Genomic DNA, 26194 nt, shown 5'->3' on the forward strand with positions numbered 1-26194 from the left:
TTGAAAAAAAAATTCTTTTTATTGGAACTCATCTGAACATCAGATATACCTGGTGTTGGTTAGCAAGAACCGTTTGTACATTTGATATTGATGGTGCCAAAACCAAAACAGTGACTGGACATGATAGGGACTGGTAAGGAAAGGGGAGAGGTGATGTTAAGAACAATAAGAAATGATTCTGGGGAGAAAGGGGGGGGGGGGAGGGGGAACAACGGGAAGATGGAAAAAGGAATATAGCCAGTCAGAGATTAAGTGAAGATGCAAAACTGGGTACAACAAAATCCTTTTACAAAATATAAATTTATTAAGAAAATCTGGGTGAGAAAAAGGGCCAGAAAGTAGGAGAAAGAGAAGGAAGGAGATAGAGAGAAAGGGAGAGGGGGAGGCAGAAGAGATGAAAAGAGATTAGACCAGAGAGAGAAAATGGGCACAGGTGAGAAAGATGAGAGGAAGAGTAAGAGAATTCAGCACAACAAAGATGCAGAAGCTTACACTGCCCAAATGGCATTAAAACCTTGCTGAGTAATCTCATCATAAAACAAAACATGCTGGAATACAGTGCTCCGCCTCCCACCAATTTGATTTCGAAGAGGTAAATAAATAAGCTCCCAGGGAGGGTGACATGAGGTCATTTGAAACCCCACCCCCACTCCACCCCCCCAAAAAAGGTTACAAAAGAAAAAGGAAAACCCTAAAGACACCCCCACAGTCTCATTTCCAATGTTCATTGTTTTTAAAAAGGAATAAATCCATTTGACAGCAGGAGAAAGGGGAGTAGAAGAGATGGAGAGAAGCTGGTCGATCTGCGAGCAGTCTCTCTCCTCCACACGCAGAACTGCCAGGAGAAAGGGGAAGGAGGAGGAGACATCTGAGAACCTCCACTATCGACTGGGGTGTGGGGCACACCAAGGGCAAAGGGGGCTGTTAAAACACTGAGGTCTAGTCTAGTTTTCTGTTCGAGTTTTAAGAAGAGTGAGAGCCACATGCACAGCAGGCCCCGGGGGTCTGGCCGTGATGGAGGCCGGCTCCAGGCCCCACCAGCTGGAGCTGCCAGGCCCCTCAGGACTGGGTGCTGGAGCCACTTTCTTGGGGGACCAAGGGGAGGGGAAGCACAGCAGGGGAAAGAACACTGAGATGCCTCGTTTCCAATAGAACAGAAAAAAGCAGTCTACACACACCGTCGTTTGTTTTGGTTCAGTACAAACAGAATATAAAGTTGGCTGCTTTGGACGGTCAGCAAATATCCAATTGACAGGAGGAGAGAGCCAGCCCGGCGGATGGAGCCTGTACCCTGGTGGTTGGCCATGATGCCCGCCTTTGTGGCCCTCTCCCAGGAGGCAGAGAGCACAGCTTTTAGGTAGTGTAAGCCTTGTTCTTTTTATTTAGAATAACCTCTTTTTTTTTCTTTTTTTTTTTTTAAACAATATTCCCCACTCCCAAGTTGGGCCAGTAAAGATTACATGGAAACTGGCACACCTATCGGCTGGAATACAGATGCACCGAATGAGGAAATTTAAAAACTTTCCGAGCGAAAAGTAGAACAAAAAGAAAAAAAATCTCCTAGCATTTTCCCCAAAGGTTTCACTCTCCTGCCACACACACTCTCCAAAGGACAGCTACCAAATCCAACTCTGCAAGAGAAGACAGAGCAGTGTCAATCGGGGAAGCCGCAGGGGCACAAGGAGGAGGCATTTGGTCTCGACAGGCAGAAGACAGGACACTGTCGCTAGCCCTGGTCCCGGAGCCAGCCACTCACCTATGTCAGTTTCTTGGCTTTGTTGTAGAGTGAATCCACTACTTTACTCATATTCTGAATCGTCTCCAGAGCGGCTTCATATGTTTTATCTACTGGAGGTTCATCAAAAATAATCAGGACTCCCTCCCCCTGGTCCAGGATCCCTGCAGGAGAGACAACAAGGGCATAGAAGGTAAGAAACAAGGTCCATTATGGGGGATTCCCACATTAGCAGATTAGTTACCTCTACTTTCTCCAGGAATAATGGGTGTATGTATCCCGCTCACATTGCCCTTCCTGATCAATTTACTAATCCAGCATACACACAAACACAAGCATACACATTCAGTGTGTGTACGAAATCAGTAAAAAATGGGCACTCCAAGTCAAACACTGAAAACCAGGGCCTTGTTGAAAGATCTGTGGCACGGCATGCTCAGAGATGATGCCACAAATCCCCCTCTTTGCTAAATCTTTACTGATCCATCATCTACAAATTAACCTAAACCATTCTTGAATGGTCAGGTTATAGAATGTCTTAGGAGGAGAGCTAAGCTCGCTGGTATATACTTATTAGCTACTTGCATTCCTCTCAAATCTTTTCTCCACGGAAGACCGGACTCTGACACTTTCCATTCTTTAAGGACTATGCCTGTGGCTGCACCGATACAGGGAACACCCTTTCTCAATGCAGGGCAGCACCTTCTCTCTGACATGTGTAATGTCAGAGAGCCTGTACGGCTCAGAACTTGAACCCATATCTTCCTGGCTTCCAGGCCAGCTCTCTCTAGACTAGGGCAGGCTGCCTCCTCACGGACTGCAAGGGATGCTGAGGTCCGTGAATGGAGGGGCTGGAGAAAAAGGTTTGGCTTTGTACATCCACTCCCTCACAAACCCAGGCAGCTACGTTTGCATCCCTCCACCTCAGAAATCTTCCCAACTTCCATCCAGTTCAAAAATACTTCTTTCATCTATACCCTGTCAAGACCAACACTGCCCTGAACCTTCTTTGTCAATGTTCAAGACAAGGCCTCTCTACCACAGATTTACTCCCCTCTAGAGCCAAGCAGAATGTAGGTTGCCTTACAAATTATTACGTGGAGGGAAATCCAACATTCAATACACCAGAACTGTTGCTACTCAGGGGAGACTGAGGCATATACACCTTTAAAAAAGCACAGGGAAAACCTGCTAAGTAATAATAGCCCCTACCTCACAAGGTTGTTGTGAGGACCAAATGAGGTAACATTATGTAAAGTGCTTTCCAAACCTTAAAACACTTCATAAATGTGAGCTGCTATTATTAAGAGATGTGCTCGGGCCTCATTTTTAAGCAGCAAGAGTCCTCAACAGAGGACCACAGGACGGACTACAGGGTCCCTGAGGCAGGCTGGGGCCCAAGTGCAGAGGGGAGAGAACCCAGAGACCAACACATCATGACATGTTTCCCTCAATTCCTTCCCATCTTCCTTTCCCCCAACTAACTGTTCACCCACTCACCATGAAATTTCTTGTCAAGAATCATCTGTGACAGTTTCCTTTCCACGTCGGCCTAAAATCAAAGCACAGGATTAAGGAAACAAGTCTCTAGACACTAACCAGCCAGCCCAGGTTTGTATCTTAGAAATTACAGAAAGGGGTACAGGCCTCAGCAACAGCACCGAGAAACCACCTCCTAGAGAAGGTCCCGGCCCCCCCCGTGTGTGTGTGTGTGTGTGTGTGTGTGTGTGTGTGTGTGTGTGTGTGTGTGTGTGTAAGAGAGAGGTGCATGGGGGACTGCCCATAACTGACTTACCTTCGAGAGTTTGATGAGACTGGAAATATGTTCAATCTAAAAGGAAAGGGGAAGACATGAATACTTAAGTAGAAACTTCTGCCTTCAACCAAAAGAAAGAGGCAGGAAAGAGGGATGGAGGAAGAAGATGAAGTACTGACTCAGTATCTCTCTAAGCTCTGCTGTCATCCTCCAAGAGTGCTACAGAAATGCACTGTCCCAGCATGGCGCTAGGTCCCCATGGCCTTCCTTATCTTCTGGGCCTAGAGATTCAACAGGGGATGTTTCAAGTCACCCCAGGAGACTGACTGAACGGGAAAGGAGCTCCCAGAGGAAGAAAAGTATCCTTGCTAGAGAACAAGGAGAGGAATGCTTTGGGCACTGCTTTTTCTTACTGAGCCTCCAATTAAATTGTTCATGTGCAAGTAGATGCCTCCCTCTAAAATGTAAACACGAAACATCTCACCTTTACATTGCACAGTGAGTGCTGAACAAGGTAGTGATAAAGAAAACAACTCCTAAGAAACAAGGACACTATCCCCCAAATACTCAAACATGTAGCCAGCCAGGGCACCACGTCAAATGGAATCCTCAGAAGCCTCCCTATCTCTCAGCAAGAGTCTGCCCGCACATCCCCTTTCCCATCCTTTTTTCTCAAGAGATACAGTCAGTGACTTCCTTTAACCATCAGAATCCCTTCAGAGGGAATGCCAACCAGTACAAGTCCAAAAGCCCCAACAGGGACTTGGAGAGTCTGTGAGCCCCGGCTGTCCGGGTCTGCCCTCCTTCAAGGCCCCTATCCCCCACCCTCACCCTGGGGCCCCTCGGATGCCTGCTGGCCTTAGGAGAGTTTTACCTGTACTCTGGAAAAGGGTTCAATCACCCGGATCAGATTCTGTTCCAATAAGTTATCATACAGCTTGGCCAGGTGAGTGTTGATAATGGGGTCGTCCCGGAGCTCTACCCGGTAATCTGTCAGTGCCTACAGGAGAGACGCAGCAACAAAGAATGGCAATGATAATCACCACCTGCTCCCACTTAGTTTGGCCTCCAGGTTAGCCCAAAGACACTGGCCAGGGGACAGCCCTTCAGAAAGGCTGGGTGCCTTCATCCCCAACAAATTCTCTCCTACTGATGCGTGCGCTTTTTACGTGCTTAATATGGACATGACGTCTCCCCACCCCAAAAGAATGTAAGCCCCCTGAGGACAAGGATTGGTTTTTTAGTCTTAGCATTCCTGGGAAGTCAGCACTTAGTTAAGTGCTGAAATGAAAGTGAAATGAGCTCATGGGTCTTAGCTAACTTTTCAAGGCCAATGATCGAAGTCCCTTATGACATGGGAAGCGCTTTTACCTAACACCACCTTATGTGGATAGGGCTAAGAGTCTGGGCCTCTGCACTGGTATAAGGAACTCCAAAGAGAGGAAACACCCCTTCCCGATGCAGGTCAGCCAGCACCTTTGGGGCAGCTTAGTCTCAGCAACTTTCCCAGAGCACTAGAAATGAGGCGATTGCCCGGGATCACACAGTCAGTGTTCGAAGAGGGAGGAGGAGGCTGAACCCAGGTATTTTGGGCTCAGAGGCTGGTTCTCTACAATGTGCTATCTAGTGTGTATAAAGGATGCACTGGAGTTCATTCTGAGACTTCTTTCTGCCTATGCTCACACATCAAAATTTCTTCTTCCATCCATACAAGAAATGGGCTAAGCACTTTCTAGAGCTAACAGACCTTACATGGGGCCACATGAGGTGATGAAGATAATTACTGAGGCCAAAGGAAATGAAGGAGGAAGGCTTAGCCTATGCCTGAGACTTCCTTTATTTCAAGAGATTTGTCATAGCAAATTTAACTTCTAAGAAAATATTTTAGGCATTTAATCTCTAAAATAAATAAATAAATCACTTCAATTTAAGTCACTAATTGCCCTGGACTAGACAAATTTTGAATTCTGGATTAAGATAATGTATTGGCACCATAACAGTACCACTGAGGCTTCTTTCAGGATAGCAAACCTACAAGTTATCAGTAATTATCAAATGACAGTTTAATTTTCTTTTCTGCTGCTTTCTTTCAAGTCCATTTTGTTATTTTTCAGTCATGTCCAACTCTCTTGATACTAGAGTAGTTTTGCCATGTAGAGTTTTCTTGATGCTAGAGTAGTTTTGCCGTTTCCTTCTCTAGCTCATTTGACAGGTGAGCAAAATGAGGCAAACCAGGTTAAGTGACTTGCCCAGGTAGTAAGTATCTGAGACTGGATCTAAACTCAGTTCCTCTTCACTCCAAGGCCAGTCTACTGTGCTACCTAGCTGTTCAAGTCCAGGCCCACCCCAAACCCCTCACTGGTGCAACCCATGAGCTCACCTTTTCAAAGTCCGCCAGCGATCGATTCTTGCTAGCCTGAGCCACACATTTTAATGCTTCTGTCTGCAAACAAGGAGGAAAGAGCCAAGGTGATCTTTCTGTACCTTCACACCCTCATCCAAACACAAATCTCCTGGGTCTCCCTCTTGTATTTCTTTTTGGCCATGTGATTTCCATACAACTTTGGACTACAAAGAGAGAACATTCAATCTGGCTTTCTTTACCTGGGTGTAATAAGAGAAATTTGACACTGACCTCAGCCTAAGAACACCAATGACAGGACCACCAGTTCCCTAACCTTAATGGGCTTAGATGACTTACAAATGCATGGATGGAGCTGAAAATAGGAATGTCTCTTAGCAGAATAAGCAGCTTATTCTCCAATCAACCAAAGACCAACCCCAAGGATCGAGAGGCCAGGCTGTTCCCCCAAATTAGCCTTATTGTGCCTGCATCTTCTAGATTTACACCACAGATTCCCTTGGGGCAGTGAATTGTGGGTTTGGTCTAAGAACATCACTGGGACTACCCTACTTGCTAGAGACAGTATTGGAGGGCTGACTTAGGGTGAGCAGTCACAGCTAAGAAATTAGCTGTGAACAAGGTCCAGTGCTAACAAGTTCATGTACACTAGGATGAACTGACCACTCTTTATTTCAAATGAATATTTATGTTACCTGAACTAACGACATCATGTTCTTGTTATAAGAAATCTTAAGGGCTGGTAGGTGTTAAAGGCACCTACCTATCCAGACATAATGCATGTCAGAAAGTATTTGTTCTCGGCAGAAGCTAATACACGAGAAAGGGAAAGTTACTTTTCATAAAAAGGTTAAAAATTATTCAAGACATTTTTGCCCTGAAGTCAAACCATCTCGTTACGAAGGATCACACAGATGGAGCCTTGTCTTGACCCGCCAAGGAGCTCACTCTACCAATCTCTGCCCATCTCCTGTAAGTGTGGGTGTGTGTATGAGAAGAGAAGAGAGAAAGAGAGAGCTAGAGGAACAGAAGAGGGCGTGCCCAGTCCGTTACACTGAATGCGTGGGGTTTGCTGCCAATAAACAGTGAGTGTGGTGAGGCTCTCACCACTGTAATAAAGAGGGCGGTTGTGGCTGACAGTGGAAGCCCCTCTCAGAGTGTTTTCCTGATCCAAAGTCAATTAAGGTTCTATGTGGAGAAGAGGGAAAGTGGGAAAGTTCTCTATTGTGGCATCTGTGCTTCCCTAGGGAGCTAACTGCTCCCTACACAGATCACCTCCAGCTGCCTCATTTGTCTTTGGAACCCAAAAGGACAGAGAGGCTCGTTCAAATCAAAGGAGATGGAAATTGGGGAACAGTGAGCTGCACAAGCAGACTTGCACGCCATTGTAACAGAAACCAAAATACCACCTTCCCAAGAAAATGATTCATACCTACTCCAGCATTAAGCCTACCATAAACAAGATCAATCCAGTGTCACCTCTCTTTTTTAACCACACCCAGCAAAGAGGACTTTCCCCAGGTGGCACCAACACCAGCAATATTTCTGGGGGGATGCAAGCACACTGACCCTAATGCACCAGGTCTCGGGATCAAAGCAGCATCAGTGAGGATTCTACAGCACACTGGATCACTAGGGGATCACCTACGATTTCATGGACTGAACAAGAGCTACCATGAGCGGGCCATCCAGACTGAAGGCTGGAGTCAGTTAACGGTGACTGCCTGGCCTGGGGCAAATGCTCACCACACAGGGTGGGCCAAAAGTCACTAAGGGGTTTCAATATTTAATATATCCTTTACTTTTTGTTTTTAATTTAATTTACAGTATAGCATCATGTACGGTACATATAGGAAATAAATTTATATTACGTGTGAAAAATCAAATCTCATAAATGGCAAAAATAAACAATAATTTTCAAAAAGTTTTGAAAACATCATGATTTGGGGACCACCCTGTCCATGTGCCCCATCTTGCTTCAGGACCCCACTACTTACTTCAAACTTAAAATCACAACAGACCTGGGCCACATTCTTAAGAACACCAGACTCTGGACAAGAGCTGAAGACAAAGTCATAAGGGCTTGAAATTGGGAAAAAAGTAAAGAGTTGCTGAGAAAATGAGAGAACACAGCACTGTCCGAGTTTTTTAGCCTTCCCTATTGAGGGTGGGTTAGTTGAGCACTGGGTCTCAGAGGGGGCTCACCAAGGGCACAAATGGTCTTTCCTACCTGCCTCCCTGCATACCGCAGTGCAAGCTTTCCACTCACTAAGGCTTGAACATCTTCTGGCCTGGAGGGAAAAAAAAGAGACACCCTTTTAATGAGCCACTTGCCCTGCTGAATGTTCCAAATGTTCATCTTAGCTGAACTGTGGCACCCTCTGAGCCAGCTCTAGATCCTCCATCTAATTTGCTCATTACAAATGCAAACGAGCCCCTAGATTTTCCTGACTACTTCTCACTGTATTGTTAGAAAGAAAGAAACTCTGGAAAAAAACAAAAGTAACACACAAGTCAAATCCGATGCCAACAAAACTGCTATATAATGAAATATCTGAGTCCCAACTGATGATGGCTATTTCAATGTTAAAAAAACATTAATTTTCAGTGGTGCAAAGTATTTGGGTAGTCCCTTGAAGCTTTTTAATAACATTATTTGATCAGCTGTCATACTTCATTCTCTACTACACATTCTCCTTATCTCCATTCCAAGCCAAGTGAGCCCAATGGCTTCTGGAAAATATCTCACGTGAGCTGGGCTTAGATAATAAGTATTCTAGAATTCAGAGTTGGAGTGGCCATTGGAGATCATCGCAACCAGTGGTTCTCAAAGACTGGTCCAGAGACCTCTAGGGGTCTCAAAGAGACCATGAGGTCAAAACTATTTGCACAATACAGAGACACTTTAATTTCTAATACGGCAAATATCTATAGATTATCTCACACATAGACAAAACTCTCTGGGGAGACGAGAAGGGGTCATCAATGATTTTTTTTTTTTTAGTGAGGCAATTGGGGTTAAGTGACTTGCCCAGGGTCACACAGCTAGTAAGTGTTAAGTGTCTGAGGCCGGATTTGAACCCAGGTCCTCCCATATCCAGGGCCGGTGCTCTATCCACTGCGCCACCCAGTCGCCCCCATCAATGATTTTTACCAGTGTAAAGCGATCCTGAGATCACAAAGTTTGGTCTAGACCAACCCCTATCAATTTACTTAGAAACCTGAGGCTCAGAGTGAAGAAGATCTTGTACTTGAACTCAAGCCCTTGGACTCAGCTACCTCTCAAGGCAAGCTCTCTACTATATAAGAAACATTTTGCAGGATGGGTTTAAGTAACAGTTTGGGGCACCTGCCCACCAGGCAGGCTGGCCCTAAACAACACTGGAGGCTGGAGAGGGCACATTAACCCGGTTCCTCTTGCCCGCCGGCCCCCCCCCCCCCCCCCCCCGCCATGTCCCACCAGCTCAGGCACCTACGTGTTGAGCATGATTTTGCAAAGGAGCATGTACTTCAGCGCTGTGATGGCCTTAGGGCTATCGATGGAGTCATAGCCCTCGAATGCCTCATAGAAATAAGAGTACGCTGTTTTCCAATCCTTCTCTTCTGCTGCGTGGATGATACCTACGTACAAAGGGGGACTCAGATCAACAAGGAGCTCACTCAGCTTCTACCTTCTAGTTTCTTCCCTTAAATATGAAGTTCCTCAGCCAATCACTTGCGAGCACTCATACTACATTGGGGTCAGGTAAGAGGTGTCAGGGGCCTAGGTAGCAGGCTGTTAGGAATGGTGAAATGATATGTTCTGCACAGAGTAAGTACTTAATGAATGTGTTTTTTCTTTAAATTGAACTGAATTGTGAAGTGCCAGGGCTCTTCAAATAATAGTCACATCAGTCCCTCTTCTCCGCCTTCTCTGGATAGTAAAACAAAGTAAGAGAACAAGGCAGGATGGAGTGAGAACACATCAGGAGGTGAGGTTGCGGCTGCATCACTGAGAGCCCAAGCCAGCGGCTTCCCAGGGTAGGCAGAGGCACTCACCCGACTGCATGTCCAAGGTGGCCTGCAGCTTCGGAGGGCAGTAGATGGCGTTCGCTGTGGTTCGAGCAGACGTCAAGGCAGCTCTTGCTTTGGGAAGGTTGCTCAGGGCATGGTATGTTTTACTCTCCAAGAGCTGCACTTCCACCAGAAGGGCCTTGTCATCCATCTTTTTTAATTCTCTCAGCAACTGAGAACCTAGCAGGGGAAAAACACACAGCCCCTCTATCAGAGTCCTTTCAAACAATCACAAACTAAATACAGATTAAGTGCTGCCCTCTTCCTCCCAAGACCCTTCTTTTTCAGGCACAGGCCTCTAAGGAGTGGGGGATCCAAACACCAAAGGTGCCATAACCCCAACCTTCAGTTGTGGCAGTCATTACTCTAGGCTTTCTCGGACTTCTCTCCTAGGCCCCAGGAAGCTCATTAGAAAAACCTCATCATCCTTCGAGACACCATCAGCCCTGGAACTTCACCTCAGCACTGTCTTCTGCTTCTCAGCTAGGAGGGTGGTGCCATGGCCTCCAGACCTCCACTTAAGGAGGAGGCTGTGCTCAGAACATCTCTCACCTGCCTGCACTTCTCTGACCTTTCTACCAGGCCCCTTTTAGACACCCCCCCCCATTTTTCCTTAGCACAGGGCCTGGCACATAGTAGGCATTTAATAAATGTTTAGTGACTGAATACTTTGTATCTGCAAAGCACTGCCCTAGGGGCTGCAGGGAAAACAAAATGAAGACAAGGTCTTGCCCAGATCCCAAAGCAGAGCGACACAGCCCATAACTTAAGAGGCACATAAGGACATTCTAGCTGAGATGAGGGATGTGGTTCATAATGTCCCTGTGCTCTTTGGGGCACTATGTATTTTCTAAAGACAACATCAACTCATGGACAGGCCCGTTCACTAGATCCTAGGATTTAGAGACAGTGGGGAATGTCCGTCTACATGTAAAAAGCTGGCAGCACCCCCTGATCTCACCTGTCACCCCACCGTCCTTAGACCATATGAGAAAACAATGGGCCCAAAGGCTGAGGAGAGAGGGGGGGTACTCCAGGGGCTTGCTGTCCCTCCAAAGGAACCTTCCTCTCCACCTAAGAGAAATCTTAGGTAAATGTGGGGCCTGAAACGTTTTGGCATGAACAGCTACGGAAGTGACAAAGCAAAATTCAAAACCAGCTAAGAAGAAAGAGACATGTGGTGTACATGGAAATAAATACCAACTAGGTAGCACAGTGGAAAATAGGAATACCACAGTTAAACTCTTGCTTCAAACACTTACTAGCTGTGTGATCCTGGGCAAGTCACTTAAGCTTTCCCAGACTCAGTTTCCTCCTCTGGAAAACGGGGATAATGGCACCTACCTCCCACGGTGGTTGTGAAGATCAAATGAAAAAACAGAAGTCAAGTCCTTTGCAAACCTGGAAGCGCTCTATGAATGTAGTAGCTACTAGAATGAGGGATGGCAGGGACTTCATGGTCTGCCATGAAATCAGGAGCCTCCAGGAGCCTCCTTGAGGCACGGTTTGCTGTTCTCCAGTTGGAGAGCAGTAAATCACTTTCCATTACACTGACTGGCCCCAATGTTGGCTCTAATTCTCAAACAATCAGTTAACCAGGCCGTCAGTGATAACTAGGCCATACTGACACAGAAATAAGGAGACATCACAACCAATCTTTCCTCCCCACAATCTCGGAAGCCCCCCAGCTCCCTAGTTCATTTTCCCTGACCATCATTTGAACTAATGGTAAACCTACCAATACAATTCCTTCCCAAATAACTACTCCCATCTGCCTGTGCGAGAGGCCACTGAATTACAGAAAGTATTCTTTTCTATCTGAATAATAGGACCATAGCTCTAGAACTGAAAGGCCATCTCATCCAACCACTCACTTTATGGTTGAGGAACCCATAAGTGACTTACACAAGGTCAAACCAACCATAAATGACAGAGGTGTTATCCAGACCTGGGTCATCTGATCTCAAATCCCACAATCTTTCCACTGCCATCACCACTGCCTCTCCCAATAGAAACCACGAACCTCAAATCAACCCAGAACCAAAAGCACAGAATGCCAAGGCTCCGTGGACTCAGCAGTAACTGACTGCACAAGGAAGGAGGGAAGGAGAGCCCCGGGAGGGAATGAGCCAAGATTCTCTTAAGCTTGTCCTCATCAACTTGTTGGTTCTTGTCCCCAGCTAGGTGGCATTTTAAAAAACACAAATGTGGAAAGAGAATGTTCTTACATTAGCACCAGCAGAGCACTTTTTAACTTTAGACTCCAAGATGATGCTAACATGCAAATCCAAGGTCCACATTCAGTAACATTTGGTTTTTCCAAAAGAATCAGCCTTGGCTTCTCTCAATTTGGGTCAATCAGGCTGTTGATCATCTAGGTCCCTAAATCAAGAAGGTTAAGGGGGGGCGGGGGAGGAGAAGCACTCTTCAAACTTTCTGGAAGGCTTACTACATGTTATGCTTTGAACTAGCATGAAGTCCCATTGCTTTCTACTAGACCACTTACCCAACTGTAATGCTTCTTGGTACCTCTTGGTATCAAAGTACAAAGACACCAACCTCGCCTGAAAAAGAAAAATGGGACTGATGTGAGGGAGGGAAAAGCTGGAGAAAGGAGCCAGACATTGAAAGTCACACAACTGCTAATGAGAAGTGTGTAGCTCCTGCCGGTGACACTAATTCCAATGTGAGAAGTGATATGACCAACAGCAGCAACTCAGAATGAACAGGGGGCTAGCTGACTGAGGAGGCCACTACAGGGCTGCCAGATCTGGGCCCGACAGTGCACCCGGTCCAATACTTGAGTTGGACTTCTTGAACTTCTGAGGAGGAAAGGCAAAACCTCTCTTTATCATGCTACTCTGAAGAGCAGCAACGCTGATTAATCAAATTGATCACTCAGGCATTCCTCACAAGAGAGCAGCCTGTTACAATGTACAACCTTCCCACATCGAGGAGATCTGGGTTGTAAAGAGAAAGTAAAATTTCTCTTGGCTACTCAGCAAAGATTCAGCAGATCTGGGGCCTACACCACACAGCACATACCTCCAAAGCCTGACGTAAGAAGGTCCTCTTCTCAGATTTGGCCCACTCAATGCACTCTAAGCAGAGCTCAACCTATAGTGGGAAGAAAAGTACAGGCAACAGTCCTAAGTGCTCGCAGTCCCACTGTACAGTACAACCGACTTGTAGCACTGGATCGGAGGGGCGGGACTAAACACCAACACTCTACACTAGGTTAAGTGCCTCCTAGTCTCTGTCCCAGATTTCTGCTACATATGGTTCTACTGAGTCTACAGACTACGCCAAGCTGTGTAACAAGCTATGTTACAATGGGGCCTACTATGCTGTTTTTGTTTCTGATAGTAAAAGTCCTTTGGTTAAATAGTAGTAGTCTTCTGGAAAATGGACAGCTCCAGCACCACACCAATTCACTTCTGAGGAATCTTCCCAGAAGTAGCAAGTCGTTAGAAATTTGCAATGAATACCTAAAGTAACAAGGTTCTCCTCCCAATGTCCACATGCTGTGAGTAAAGATCAGAGAGCCACAGCTCCAACATAAATGCTTTTGTTTCTAAGAGCTGCTTCTAAGCCTCAAAAGGCCCAGCTGGGCAATTTCCCTTCCAGATTCTGGGCAGAACAACCAGCCAATTCATGGGTGCTCTTGTGGACATATCAAACTTAGCTGGTTATTAAACAGATTGAACAAAATTTCTAAGAAGCTTAGAACCAAAAAAGGTTTTCCAAGTTTTATTTAAAAGTCATCTACGTTTCTTGTTGCAATGATTACACAAACAAATAAGTGACCTTGAAAAAGAAGGAACATGGGGGCAGCTAGGTGGTGCAATGGATAAAGCACTGGCCCTGGATTCAGGAGGACCCGAGTTCAATTCTGGCTTCGGAAACTTAACACTTACTAGCTGTGTGACCCTGGGCAAGTCACTTAACCCTCACTGCCCCACAAAAACAACAACAAGAAAAAGAAGGAACATCAAAGCAATGTTGGAGGTTAAGTAATTTTTAGCCCATATCTAAGAAGCATATATGTGGTCTAAATTTTGGCATTTGAAGAACTACTGCAGCTGAACCTATAGGAATCTAGGTACAGAAAAGACAATATTCAGTATGCACAATGAGCTTTAGGACCAAAAGAAGAAAATAGGGGTCCTTCGATTTTACCATAAACACAGAGACTCTTAAACTGCAGGCAGAAACAGGACCAAAAACAGAGGATCAATGGTTCTGCTGCTGGCCCTACTATTAAGGTATAACTTTTTCAAATTTATTCCAACATCAAGAACAAAAACATCTATCACTTTTGGTTCTCCTAACTGGGAAGCGTCTTATAATGCCAGATATATAAAGAGGAAAGAACTCAGCAGAGAGGCTAGCCTTATCTAATAAAATAATTTCTCATTGTATTTGGGGATTCCAGAAGAACCACTAGGAGAGAAACTCTAAAGAATATGTCCTTGTTCCATCAGACCATTTATTGGCCATTAGATCACAGGCAAAAAACTAAACTTAGTAAATCATTGTGCCAATTTAAAAGAATTCAATACCACAGTACTCCACCAGAAGGATGCGATCAATCCAACAGCTATAGTTCTTTACCAGGGGTCCCTATTGGTCCCTGCCTTAAACTGATAAATGCTTGAAGAATTTTTCAGAACCTGCACAACCCTGAACTTCTAAGTGTCACCCCAAATAACTATCAAAATGGAATGGGGTTTTGATTCAGCAAACCTAAGTTACACTCCCACACCTGCTCTCAGACAAGGGGAGTTCAACCTATAAACTGAGACTCCCTCAAACACTCCAACCTCCCAATCCTCAGCTTACTCATTCCTACCTAAAAAGCTACACAAAAAGATGGCCAGGCATTCATGAACTCTGAAATTCTTTTATCTCTTCATAATCTGCTGTCATTCTACCTTTCCCCCGCCTAACTTTTCTTCATCCTCTAATCCCTTCACTTCTTAGTTCTTTCCCACCCCTACATTCTCTTCCTTTCCCAATGTCAACCCTTTGGTGACCCAGAGTTCAACTCTATACTCTCCTCCTCTCTCAAGCCCCTGGCCCCTTGATCTTTTTTTTTTTGTGGGGTGGGGGCCAGGGCAATTGGGGTTAAGTGACTTGCCCAGGGTCACACAGCTAGTAAGTATCAAGTGTTTGAGGCTGGATTTGAACTCAGGTCCTCCTGAATCTAGGGCCGGTACCACCTAGCTGTCCCTGGCCCCTTGATCTTACTGAAGATCTTGCCCTCCCAAATCCCAGACTTGGGTCTCTCCCACCTCCACCACTCTTTGCTCCTACTCACATGCTGCCCAACAAAGCCAAAGAAAGTTAAGAAGCTGTGCTGAGTGCAGTCTCTTCTCACAGTGCAAATATGTGTTACATGTTCTCAGTTGGGCCCTCACTGCAGCCAAGCAATCCTCTTATCCTCCCTAATGGAATCATTCCCCTACTCACCGCAGCAGGTCTTCCAAACCTTTTCATCCCTCCTCAAACCTTCCCTAGCTCCCACACAGACTCTCAGCTGAAAACTTTGCCTCCCACTTTACTGAAAAAAAAAAACCCTAAGACCCTTAGCTGCTTCTCCCCTCCCTCCTCCTCAGCTCACTCAGATGCCACCTCCTTCTCTTTCACCCCTATCTAACATGAAGGCCAAGGAAAACCCCTCTACATGGAGTGACTCCATCCCATCCCATCTTCTCAAGATGACCCCTCTAATCTTCAATGGCCACTTCCCCACTGCTTACAAACTGGCCCATGTCTCCCCCAGCCCATCGGAAAAGAAAATAAATTCTCATTTGATCCATCTGTCTCCATTAACTATTGTCCCATATATCTCCTTCCTTTTGTAGATCAACTCCTTGAGGAGACCATCTATAACAGGTGTCTCCACTTCCTTTCCTTTCACTCTCTTAATTATGCAATCTGGGTTCCAACTTCATCGTTCGACGGTAACTGTTCCTTCCCAAATTACTAATGGTCTCTTAATTTTTCAAGCAGATGGCATTTTCTCCATCTTCCCTCTTCTTAATCTCTGTGGCCTCTCTCTTCTCTTGGAGACTCTCTGCTGTCTCCTGGTTCTCCTCCTCCTATCTGACTGCTCTTTCTCAGATTAGTCTCCTTTTGCTGGATCCTCACCCAGGTTGCACCCACTGAAGCCGGATGTCCCCCCAAAGCTCAGCCCTGGACTTTGCTCTCTTCTCCATCTATGCTATTTCACATGATGATCTGTCAGGCTCCTATGGATTCAATTATCATCTCCATGCAGATGATTCTCAAATATTATCTACCCTCTCTCCTGACATCCAGTATCACATTTCTAACTGCCTATTGGAAATCCCGAACTTTAGTCCCACAGACATCTTAAACTTACCATGTGCAAAACAACTGATATTCTATACCCCTAAACCTTCTCTTCTTCCTAACTTCCCTATTACTGCCTAGGGAACAGCCATTCTCCCAGTCATTATTAAGGTTCACAACGTAGGTGTCTGTCATCCTCAACTCTTCTTTCTCTCTCACTCCATTCCTATATCCAAATAGTTGCCTGGTCCTATCAATTTTACCTTCCCAATATCTCTTGTGTGTGTCCCTATCTCTCTTCTGACATTGGTGCAGGCCCTCATCACCTCACACCTAGACTGTTAAAATAACCTGCTGCTTGATCTACTGCCATAAATCTCTCCCCACTCCAGTGGTCACTTAACTGTCAGAAGAACAAGTCTGATTCTGTTACTTCTCCATTCAATAAACTCCAGTGGTTCCCTACTCTCTTCAAGATGCTCTTTTAGGACCCAGACCCTTGCTCCCTTCCACCCCTTCTACATCCTCTGATCAAACTGACCTTCTCAAAGTGTCCCATGTGACACTCCTCCATCTCCCACCTCCAAGCATTGTCAGACTGTTGCCCATGCCTAGAATGCTTTCTTTCCTCAACTCTACCTCCTGGTTTCCTTCAAGTTTCAGTCAAAGTTTCACCTTCTGCTAGAAGGGGTTCCCAGTCACAGTGCCTGGCACATAGTAGGTGCTTAATAAATGCCTGCTGGCTGATTGAATGAATTACACAGGAAAAGACTCAAGTAAAAAACAGCCCCCCCCCACCCCCCGCCGGGGACAGCTGGATGGCACAGTGGATAAAGCACCGGGCCTGGATGCAGGAGGACCTGAGTTCAAATCCGGCCTCAGACCCTTGACACTTTCTAGCTGTGTGACCCTGGGCAAGTCACTTAACCCTCATTGCCCCCCCCCCAAAAAAACACACCACCAACTGGGAATAGAGGAAATCTTAAAGCTCATTCAACAAGTGCTACCCCTTCAAAGACTCTAAGGAAAGGCAGCAATGGGAAAAAAAACCCTTCATATCAGCTTGTGTAATTCTGTTGGGCAGAGTTAATATTATCATTGCATTTATCGGTCCATCAGCCTAAGTTCTGATATTCCAAATAGATGATACCACAACTAATGAAAAGTGAATAGAAGAGGGTCATCAGAAGTCAGAGAATATGACTTTTTCTTTTGCTTTAGTTTGACAGTTTATTAAATACACTACATTGGTACCTTTTCCATGATCTTTTATCACTCATACACTGACTTACTTAAAATGTATTTCATAGAAAAACATCTGCAAAATTAAGACTAAAATAAGAGACTATATATTACACATAACCCTGGATAATCTGCTGAAATGTTAGCAAAAATATATGATTACTTCTACCATTGCTATTGTTATTCAAAATTAATCAAACCTATTTTAATACCTACATCCAAAAGCAAGCATCTAAGAGATCCTGTAAATGAACTGACTTATTACAAAACATGGGCCTGCCAAAAACAACATAATTTAATTTGGCCATTAATTATTCTAGAATTAATTTCTTCTGAGTACCTGGCACTAACTAGACTTTAGTGAGTTATCACAATAAGAAATCAGATTTTTTTAAAGTCAGGAGTTCAAGATGAGGCCTTGCTGGTTCAAAGCTTTCTTCAGATCTTCCCCCCCCACCCCCCCGCATTAGCCCCACAGAACTATGGGCCTATAAACCGACATGTCTTTTCCTTTCTCTCCTATACCACAGGGATGAAAGTTAATTTCAATTCATCTCAATAACTCAGGACCACTAGTCGGCTCCACCTGCACAACAGACCCCAATGGCATCAGCTCTACAGAAAGAAACCAGTGGCCAAAACGAACTCACTACTGACTATGGCATGATTTTTACTTTGTAACTTTGTCGTTTTTCACTTCTCTTCAAAAAAATTTTTTTCTTCAAAATTTAAAAAACAAACAAAAAAACGGTAGTCACCTTTGGAAAAGTCTGAAAACAGGATCACTGGCCTCCAAAAGTCTAATTTCATTAGACTTTGGTCTAATTTCATCAATAAGAGCGCCCAAGTCACTCCTGTATAGACACACACAGACACACACAGAAAGGATGCTTGATCCCCAGTAAAAGGCAAGGCCAAGGTGTGAAATGTTCCAAAAAGATACAATGCAAGAGTTAATTAGTGTTCCCAAGGAGCTTTGTGACAGATGATGAAAGGTACCACAGAAGCAGAAAACATGACAAAGGCACAGCAAAATACAATACCTCACAGACAAGAATCTGGCTTTGACCCTGATGTAATGAGGATTCTAGGGACCACTGACAATCTCCACTTACAAAGGCAAGCATGGAACAGACCCAAAGTATCAAATACCCTGTAACAAAGGGAAACTGATGGGATCAGTCCCGAGTCTGCCCTTCCCGTTGTCCCTTCTACAACAGCACCACAGTGGAAGCAAACAGTTTCCGCCAAACAGGCTCTCTCTTTGATTATTCCCTGCAATCAATGTGGCTCACCTCCTGCCCTGTGGCTGCTTCCATGTCAAGGAAGAGGTCCAGCAGGGATCGGACCAGACGAGCTGCCTTCGCCTTGCTGATGGAGTTCAAGAAGGGTCGCACATACTTCAGGAGCCCCCCAAGCTCTGTACAGAAGGCAAATCAGCAAAGAGAAAACTGTCAGTCACTCAGGATGGAATGCAAATACCCAACAGTCTTGAATGACATTTCACTGTGGCTTTTCTTCCCAATCTCTTCCACCCTGATCTCACCTTAGGGAGGTTCTGTCACCTCCACAACTTTGGAATGAGATGTTCTAGTGGCAGAGTAAGGAAAGAGCCAAGTAGATGGCTTGTCATTTCTAAGGCTTCAGTTCCAGCCCACCATATTGTAGTAAGGATCATCTTTTTCAGGGATGGACTGGGTTGGATGGTCAGCCACGGTGGTCCCTTCTGAAATTACATGGTTCCCTTCCTATTTTGGGAATACCACTCCTCTCCCCAGTTGTATTCCTGATTGTTAACCTTTAATGAGCTAAGAAAACCTTTCAAGACTTCATAAATTAAACTGTAGAACATAAGTCTTCTTAAAATGGTAATCAGTGTTATCAAAGTTACAAGGGAAAATTTTTCTTGAATTAAAAAAAAGGTCAAAGCAAGAGTTTTGCTTGTAAAAAATATGAAACTTTCAAAATAAAAACAAAACAAAACAAGTATGAAACTGAAAATGCTTCAGCCAAAACCCCCAAGGATAATGGTCTTTCACTTCAATGAGGCTCCTAAGAGTCTATAGAAATCAAGACTAAAAACTAATAACTTCTGGATTGCTGATCCAGGGGATCCAGAGCCCAAATGAGAGTCCTCAATTTAATGCTTGCCTCCTCAGAGCAAGGAAAACCTTACCCTTCCACAGTTCAGGGACACGTTCTATTCTTGTCATTGGGTCCTTGGGGCCCTCGTTAGCCAAGACTTAAATAGCTAGCATAAGCTACCTATTTAAATATTGTATTAGTAGTGTATCACAATTACACATAGTACTGTAGTTTATTAGACACTACAGAGACTCTGCCTCCTTAAAGGTCTCCTCTCACACTATACTCTTACTACTGTTTTCATGCTTTTCTTCACAACGTTCCTCCCACCTGAAATTGATGACCTCCAGGCCACTTCTCTATATCCCACCATCCCTCAAAACCCATCTCTGTTCCTGTATCCCCTGAGGTCTTCCTTGATGACCACCCCAAAAGCCTCCTTTTGCTAATTTCCACTTTGGTTATTTATTGTCTGCACCACACAACTGAGCGCTTTATTACAGAGTAGCCCCCTCCTAGAATTGGAAAGGACCTCAAAAGTTAGACAGTCCAGCCTTTCACCAAACAGAAATCCCTTTCTTGACAGTCCGCCTTTGTTGGAATATTTTCAGGGACTGGGAATTCACTGGAGTGGCTTCTCAATCCATCACTAGACAGTTTTCATTGTTAGGTTCTTTATATTGAACCAAAAATTCGCATCCTTACAATTTCTATACAATTTGTCCAATTTTACCTCAAGAATAAGTTGACATGTTCTTCCATATGACAGACTTTCAAGTATTTGAAGGCAGTTATGAAGTTTTCTCCTCACATCTTCTCCATGCCAGGTTACAGTTCCTTCAACCCCTCCCCTCATATGACAATTTCCTCTCACTCTACTTCTTGCCCCTCTCTAGATTCTCCAGTTTTTTAGTGGCTCACTTTCAAGTATAATACTCAGAGGGAGATACAATACTCCAGATGTCTGACCAACACAGAGTACAGTGGAACTAAAATCTTCCTTGAGCTAAGTTTCTTTTCATGAACTTAAAATGTCTATTCACACAGCCCAAAATTGCACTCCCATTTATTAGCAGCCAGATCACCCTGCTGGCTCATATTAAGCCTGTATGATTAATTGAACCACCATCCCACCCCACATCTTTTTCACAAACTACTAAACAGTCTTTTCCATATTGACTGATTGTTTTAAAACTAAATGTAGGGCTTAAAATTAAATAGGGATAAATGTAATCTTGTTTGATTCCACCAACACTCCAGTCTAAGAAGATTTTGATTGCCTTCGTTTGATATAGCTAGCTCACACACCCATGCATGTGTTCTCTCTCTCTCTCTCTCCCCCAACTTCCTATCGTCCTGTTAGAATATAGTGTTTTTAAAAAAAAGTAATATAGTGTTGAAAGTGAAATCCAGAATGAGTTGGGTCTGAATCGCGCCTCTGACCCAAGCTTTGTGACCAGGGGCAAATCCCTTAACATTTCTCAGCCTGGTTCTTCATCTGTAAAATAGTATCACTCACTCCCAGCATCCACCTCACCAGAGGTTCGTCAGGGACGAATGATAATTAATAAAGGTCAGCTATTATGGTTTAGTACCCCATAACACTCACTTTTGAGCCATACTCCTTTTTATATTCCCTAGCAACCAAAATCATACCTAACTTTTCAAATACATACTTCCCTGAAGTCAAGGGTACATGTCTGTGTTCCTTTCCTTCAAAATGTTGACCTCCAACTTTGTTGGTCAGTATGAAATCCAAAGTAGCTGTTTTCCTCATTGCTTCTTCTACCTTCAGACACAGTTGCTAGTATGTAAAGCTGATACATAAAATGCTGCCTTGCTCACTGACAGATTCACAGATGCATGGAGTGTCCCAAAATAGACTAAAATCTTTGTAGGCACGGCATGTGTCCCATTATGTGTATCTCATATACCAGTAGGCACACAGGATTTCCCAAGTACCTGATGAATTACTGATAGAGGAGATATGGTGCCCATCTTCAGAGCGTTTAGAATAAAAAGAAACAAGATGAAATCTATCTACCTGTACACACATCAATGAAGTAAGACTCATAACTTTGTTAGGGGCTCAAGAGTCTATGCCAGTATTTGCCAAACTGTGACCCCAGAAACAACAAACTTTCTAGCAATCCCTATTCTTTTCACCCTTCCCAACTCCACAGGTCTTAGTGTCAGTGAGAGTTAAGTGGGATGAGTGAGAGAAGGGACAAAAAATGTTAAGGCTCAGTTGCGATCTTTTTCACTGAAAAGTGTTTGACAATAGTATGTCTAGTACCATTAATTCCTCATCATTCATGCTAACAGATGGGAGTAACTCAAAACAGATAAACCAAAAGACTTTTTTATTTGCCTCCATATTGATTTTTTTTCACAAAAATTGTTATTTTAATTATGGATTAATTCCACAAATATTAACACCAGTTTGTAATCTTTCAGCTCATCACCAACCAAATGCAGAGAGAAGTGGCTCAAAAGAGATGGAAACTGGTCTAGGATTCAATTTTTCTAACAGATAAGTCTTAAAACTAAAAACTATTACAAGCACCATTAAAGAGCAAGCAGAATAAGACACCTATTTTACACAAATGCACCCTGTAGATTGTTCTGATACATAGCCACCAGTGGAACTCTATTTCTATGAAGTGAATTCTGGGTTCTGCTGCAATACATTAATAATATCAAAATCAAGGGAATGTGCCAACTTACAGAATAGACTTCTAAGCACCAAGTTATGTTCTTGGGCAAGTTACTAATGAAGTGACTTTTTTTGCACTTATTTTTTTAAAGGGGCACCAACCCCCCCCCTTTAAAGTTAGCAACCCTTATCTGACTCAGCTATCCTAACTCTGTCTAACTCCACAACAAGTACCGAACAAGCACTTTCAAACTTCATGAGTGCCTGTCTGGGAAAAGTCCATTCCTAAGCAGCTTCAGCATTACTCCCTTAGCTCCAGGGCAGCCCAGGACCAATGCCTGCAGCAGCTCTCAATCCCCCAGAATTCCACCTTGGATGGGACCTGGCAGGCCAATGAGCAGCAACATGCACAGAGCAGAGTCCCAACGTTGAAGTTTCAGGAAAGCTTTGTCCAACTAGAATCTTACTCATTTTGTACAGTGAGGATGGTGAGTCACACAGAAATGCAAAGTCCCAGCTATTTTACAGTCGAGGCTAAAGGTCCTAAATTAGCCCATCATACACATACCAAGGCTGTTTCTTGAGATCACTCAGGACTCCTTCTGATCATTATGTGAAGTCCCACAATAGTAAAGACATTGGAAAGAAGTCATGAATCACACCAAAGGCAAACACTGATTTGACAGTTAGGACTGTAAGAACTTCCTTACCCCACTACAGAGTTCCAAAACTTATCTGGGAAAACAGAACATACCCTATGACCCCAGAACTGAGTTGTGTATATCTTTCTATGCACCTTCATAATATACATCAAATGAAACTGTAAACAATTTCTTCCTGAGCCAAGAGAAGTCGTTGGAGTTTGTCTCACTTACCGGCAGCCTGTCCAGTCTTGGCCAGAAGCGATCCCAGTTCCAGGATGCTCTGCTCTTTGACCTGCACCGCCTCCTCATCATTTTCCTGAATGTCACGCTTCACTAGGAAAGAAAGGCAAAACCCTCTTGAAATTCTGACTGAAGACTGAGACCCAACACTCAGCAAACTCAACTCCAGCTCACTTCACCCTCAACTACCTAACAAAATGAGGAAGGTACAAATCGATTTAAAGTAGGACTTAGAGAGATGTAGTATCCAAGGATTAAGTGAAAACTCTGTAATTATCATACTAAAACAATGTAAATTCTAAACAAGATTGAAAGAAAATTCAGGTCCAATCTACATAATGAAAATAGATCATATACAAAGTTTAACTCTGGAAACCTCTTTAAAAAAACTTTCTTCTGTTTCAAAAGGAAGTCCTTTTTCTCTCTCCCCCTGACCCCCACCCCCAAATAATCAGAATGACAGCTTGTAGCAGTTCTCCTTATCCATGGCCACAGAGTTCTATTGGCCAAGGCAGGATAATAAAAAAAACTATTTCCAACAACATAAAACTATGCAAATAGGCCAAGCAAAATCAACATCTCAGAATACACCAAACTATAATCAAAATACACAAGATACTTAATACTGGCCAGGTAATAGGGAAGCTAGAAGTTATGTTAAAATAAGCAGTTCTACAAAGTCATTCATTAAAAAAAAAAACAACCCAAAACAAAAACAAGCCATCCTGGAGAACACTGATCAAGATTCAGTGTCCAATCAACCCAACATCTACCGAAGAGGACATTTATATAAAAGATTGAGACTGTGCTAAAACAACTTGGCGCTTTCTTCACCAGAGCAGAATAAAAAAGCCCAACTATGGATAAAAAGTACTATTCGAAAACTGTCAACCAGTGAATAATTATTACCATTAGTTACCACTGATTTTAGAAGCTACCATGACTTGACAAAACCAAGAGTAAATGCACCATGATGGAGCAGGAAAAAAGTGCAACTGAGTGTCACTATTGGGTCTCAAGTTTACTCTATTCAGAGATGTTTTCAAGTCACCCTTCTTCTTAGAACTGGAACCACAGGACCCAGTCTAACTACAGTGTTGTCACAGCAATCCCTCCCAAACTAGGTTTCCTTTTTAAATACAGCCCAAGGAAATAGCAAGATCTAAATACACTCTATAGCTCGGTTTCTTCACAGAAGAAAAAAATACACCTGAAACTGTTGACCCCGTTCCTGCCATACTCCATCAGCTTGAAGACAGGACAGAAAACTTCTCACAAAATCAGCTGAGAATGCTCTTGAGTTGGGAATGCCCGGGTTCGAATCCCACCTCTGACGCTTACTACATGTAACCTTGGGCAAGTCACTCGGCCTGCTAGGGCCTCAGTTTCCTCCTTGGTCAAATGAGTGGCTCGGCTGGCCTGGAGTTCCGGCTCTGGGGTTCTCCTGGGAAGGGGCGTCATGCCCCACCACTCACTCACTCACTCCTCCCTCCTTTGCCCGGACTCCGGGAGCCGGTCGGCGCCCGGGGCTCAGGACCCTGCTCTGCACCCCACGGTAGGCCAGGGGCACCTTTGTCCTCGGGCCACAGAAGGTGACCAAGCTGAGCCTCCGCAATCGCCGGCAACTTGTTGCACGATTAATCGGGATCCTTTGATCCCGGGCACGGGGCAGCCCTCGTGGCTGCCCCAGATCGCGGGGCACCCGGGGCTCGGTCGGGCTGGAGAACTCGGGGGGGCCCCGGAGCGGCCAAAGTCACGGCGGCCGCGCGCTGGGGGGGGGGGGGAGGCCCTCGGGAGCGCGCGTGCGTCCGTCAGTCAGGCTGCCCGCTCCAGGGTCCGGCCGAGGGTCCGTCCCGCCAGCGGCCTCGGTGGGGCCCCGGAGTGAGTCAGCAGCGGCGGCGGCGCCTGGGCCTCCGTGCACCCGTCCCTCCGTCCGTCCGTCCCTCTCTCGGGGCAGCGGCGGCGGCGGCGCGGCCTGTGCCCCGGCTCGGCCGAGCCCGGCCCCCTCACACACCGTGAGTCAGCAGCGGCGCCCGGAGCCCCCGGCCCGGCCCCGGCCCCGGCCCCGGGCCGCGCGCCCTTCCGGCGGCGGGGGCGCCACCGGGCGAGGGGCGGGCGCTTACCGATGGAGTGCAGGATGTCGATGGAGGCCTCCCGGTCGGTGCTGAGCAGGGACTGGGCTCTCTGGAACTCCACCGCCGCCGCCGCCATCTTACCACCTCTCACACCGTCCCCGGCCGCCGCCGCCGCCGCCGGAAACACCAGCGCGGCCGGCCCGCCCCCTGTCCCCCCAAGCATCATGGAAGTTGTAGTCCTTCCGCCGGGCAGGCGACGGGGCCAGCCGGGAAGGTGAGAGGGAAGGAAGGACGGAGGGAAGGGAGGGAGGGGGCGGGGCGAGGGACGGCGCGAGGAAGGGAGGAGATTCGAGTTTAGTAAGAGTGGGAGGGGGCCCGAGAGCAAGGGAGGGAAGGATGGGCAGGACTTCGGGGGCGGGGCCAGGGAGGACGGGAGTTTAGGGAGAAGGGAAGGAGGCGCGAGGGAAGGGGAACGTGAGCGAGAGAGAGAAGGGGGCGGGGCGAGGGGAAAAGAGGGAGTGGGCAGAGAGCGAGGAAGGAAAGGCGAGGAGAGGGCGGGGCTAGGGAGAGGGAGGAAGTGTTAGGGAGGGGAGCGCCAACGAGAGAGGGAGGTGGGGCCGGGGAGGGTGAACGCTAGCGAGGGAGGAAAGGGGCGGGGCGAGGGACCGCGCGAGGGAGGGGGGCGAGCGCGCGAACCAGAGCGAGGGAGCCATGTGAGCTTCTGGAGCTACAGCAGCTCGCTGGTCCCCCGCTGCGTGGTGCTGGGCGTCTCACAGGACCGACGACTTTCCCAGCACCCGCCAAGTTTGAAAGGACCCCAGAGGATAGTCCCTGCCTTCCAAAACTGGAATTGCCAACATCCCCTGCAGGGACGGGGAGCTCACTAACGTCAGGGGCAGCCCGTTTCCCACCTGCCTACTTCGGCTTTTTTGTGTCCTGCCCACCCCCACCACCGCAGTCTCATGAAGGCAATGCTAAGTTTCAGGTCAGTGAACAAGAAAGGGTGCTTTTTATTTCCACCCAAATTC

General features: G+C 45.7%; 1 protein-coding gene across 2 annotated transcripts; it reads right to left on the minus strand.

Annotated features, from left to right (window-relative positions):
* On the minus strand, positions 1 to 25407 carry PSMD11 (proteasome 26S subunit, non-ATPase 11). 2 transcript variants are annotated; one of them, XM_044002059.1, is made up of 14 exons: positions 25215 to 25407; positions 23083 to 23184; positions 18762 to 18886; positions 12952 to 13023; positions 12413 to 12470; positions 9892 to 10086; positions 9330 to 9474; positions 8084 to 8144; positions 5872 to 5934; positions 4366 to 4491; positions 3531 to 3566; positions 3236 to 3287; positions 1757 to 1899; positions 1 to 835 (listed from the first exon to the last, which is right to left on the minus strand). In XM_044002059.1, the coding sequence occupies exons 1-13, from the start codon at positions 25390 to 25392 to the stop codon at positions 1757 to 1759; spliced, it is 1356 nt and encodes a 451-aa protein (XP_043857994.1). In that variant the 5' UTR covers positions 25393 to 25407; the 3' UTR covers positions 1 to 835. The 2 variants fall into 2 exon arrangements, with proteins under 2 accessions (XP_043857994.1, XP_043857993.1); XM_044002058.1 differs by having other exon boundaries at positions 1 to 1631.
* Positions 25408 to 26194: the final 787 nt, after the last annotated feature.

This window comes from Dromiciops gliroides, chromosome 4, assembly GCF_019393635.1.
Source record: "Dromiciops gliroides isolate mDroGli1 chromosome 4, mDroGli1.pri, whole genome shotgun sequence".
NCBI classification, from domain to species: Eukaryota; Metazoa; Chordata; class Mammalia; order Microbiotheria; family Microbiotheriidae; genus Dromiciops; species Dromiciops gliroides.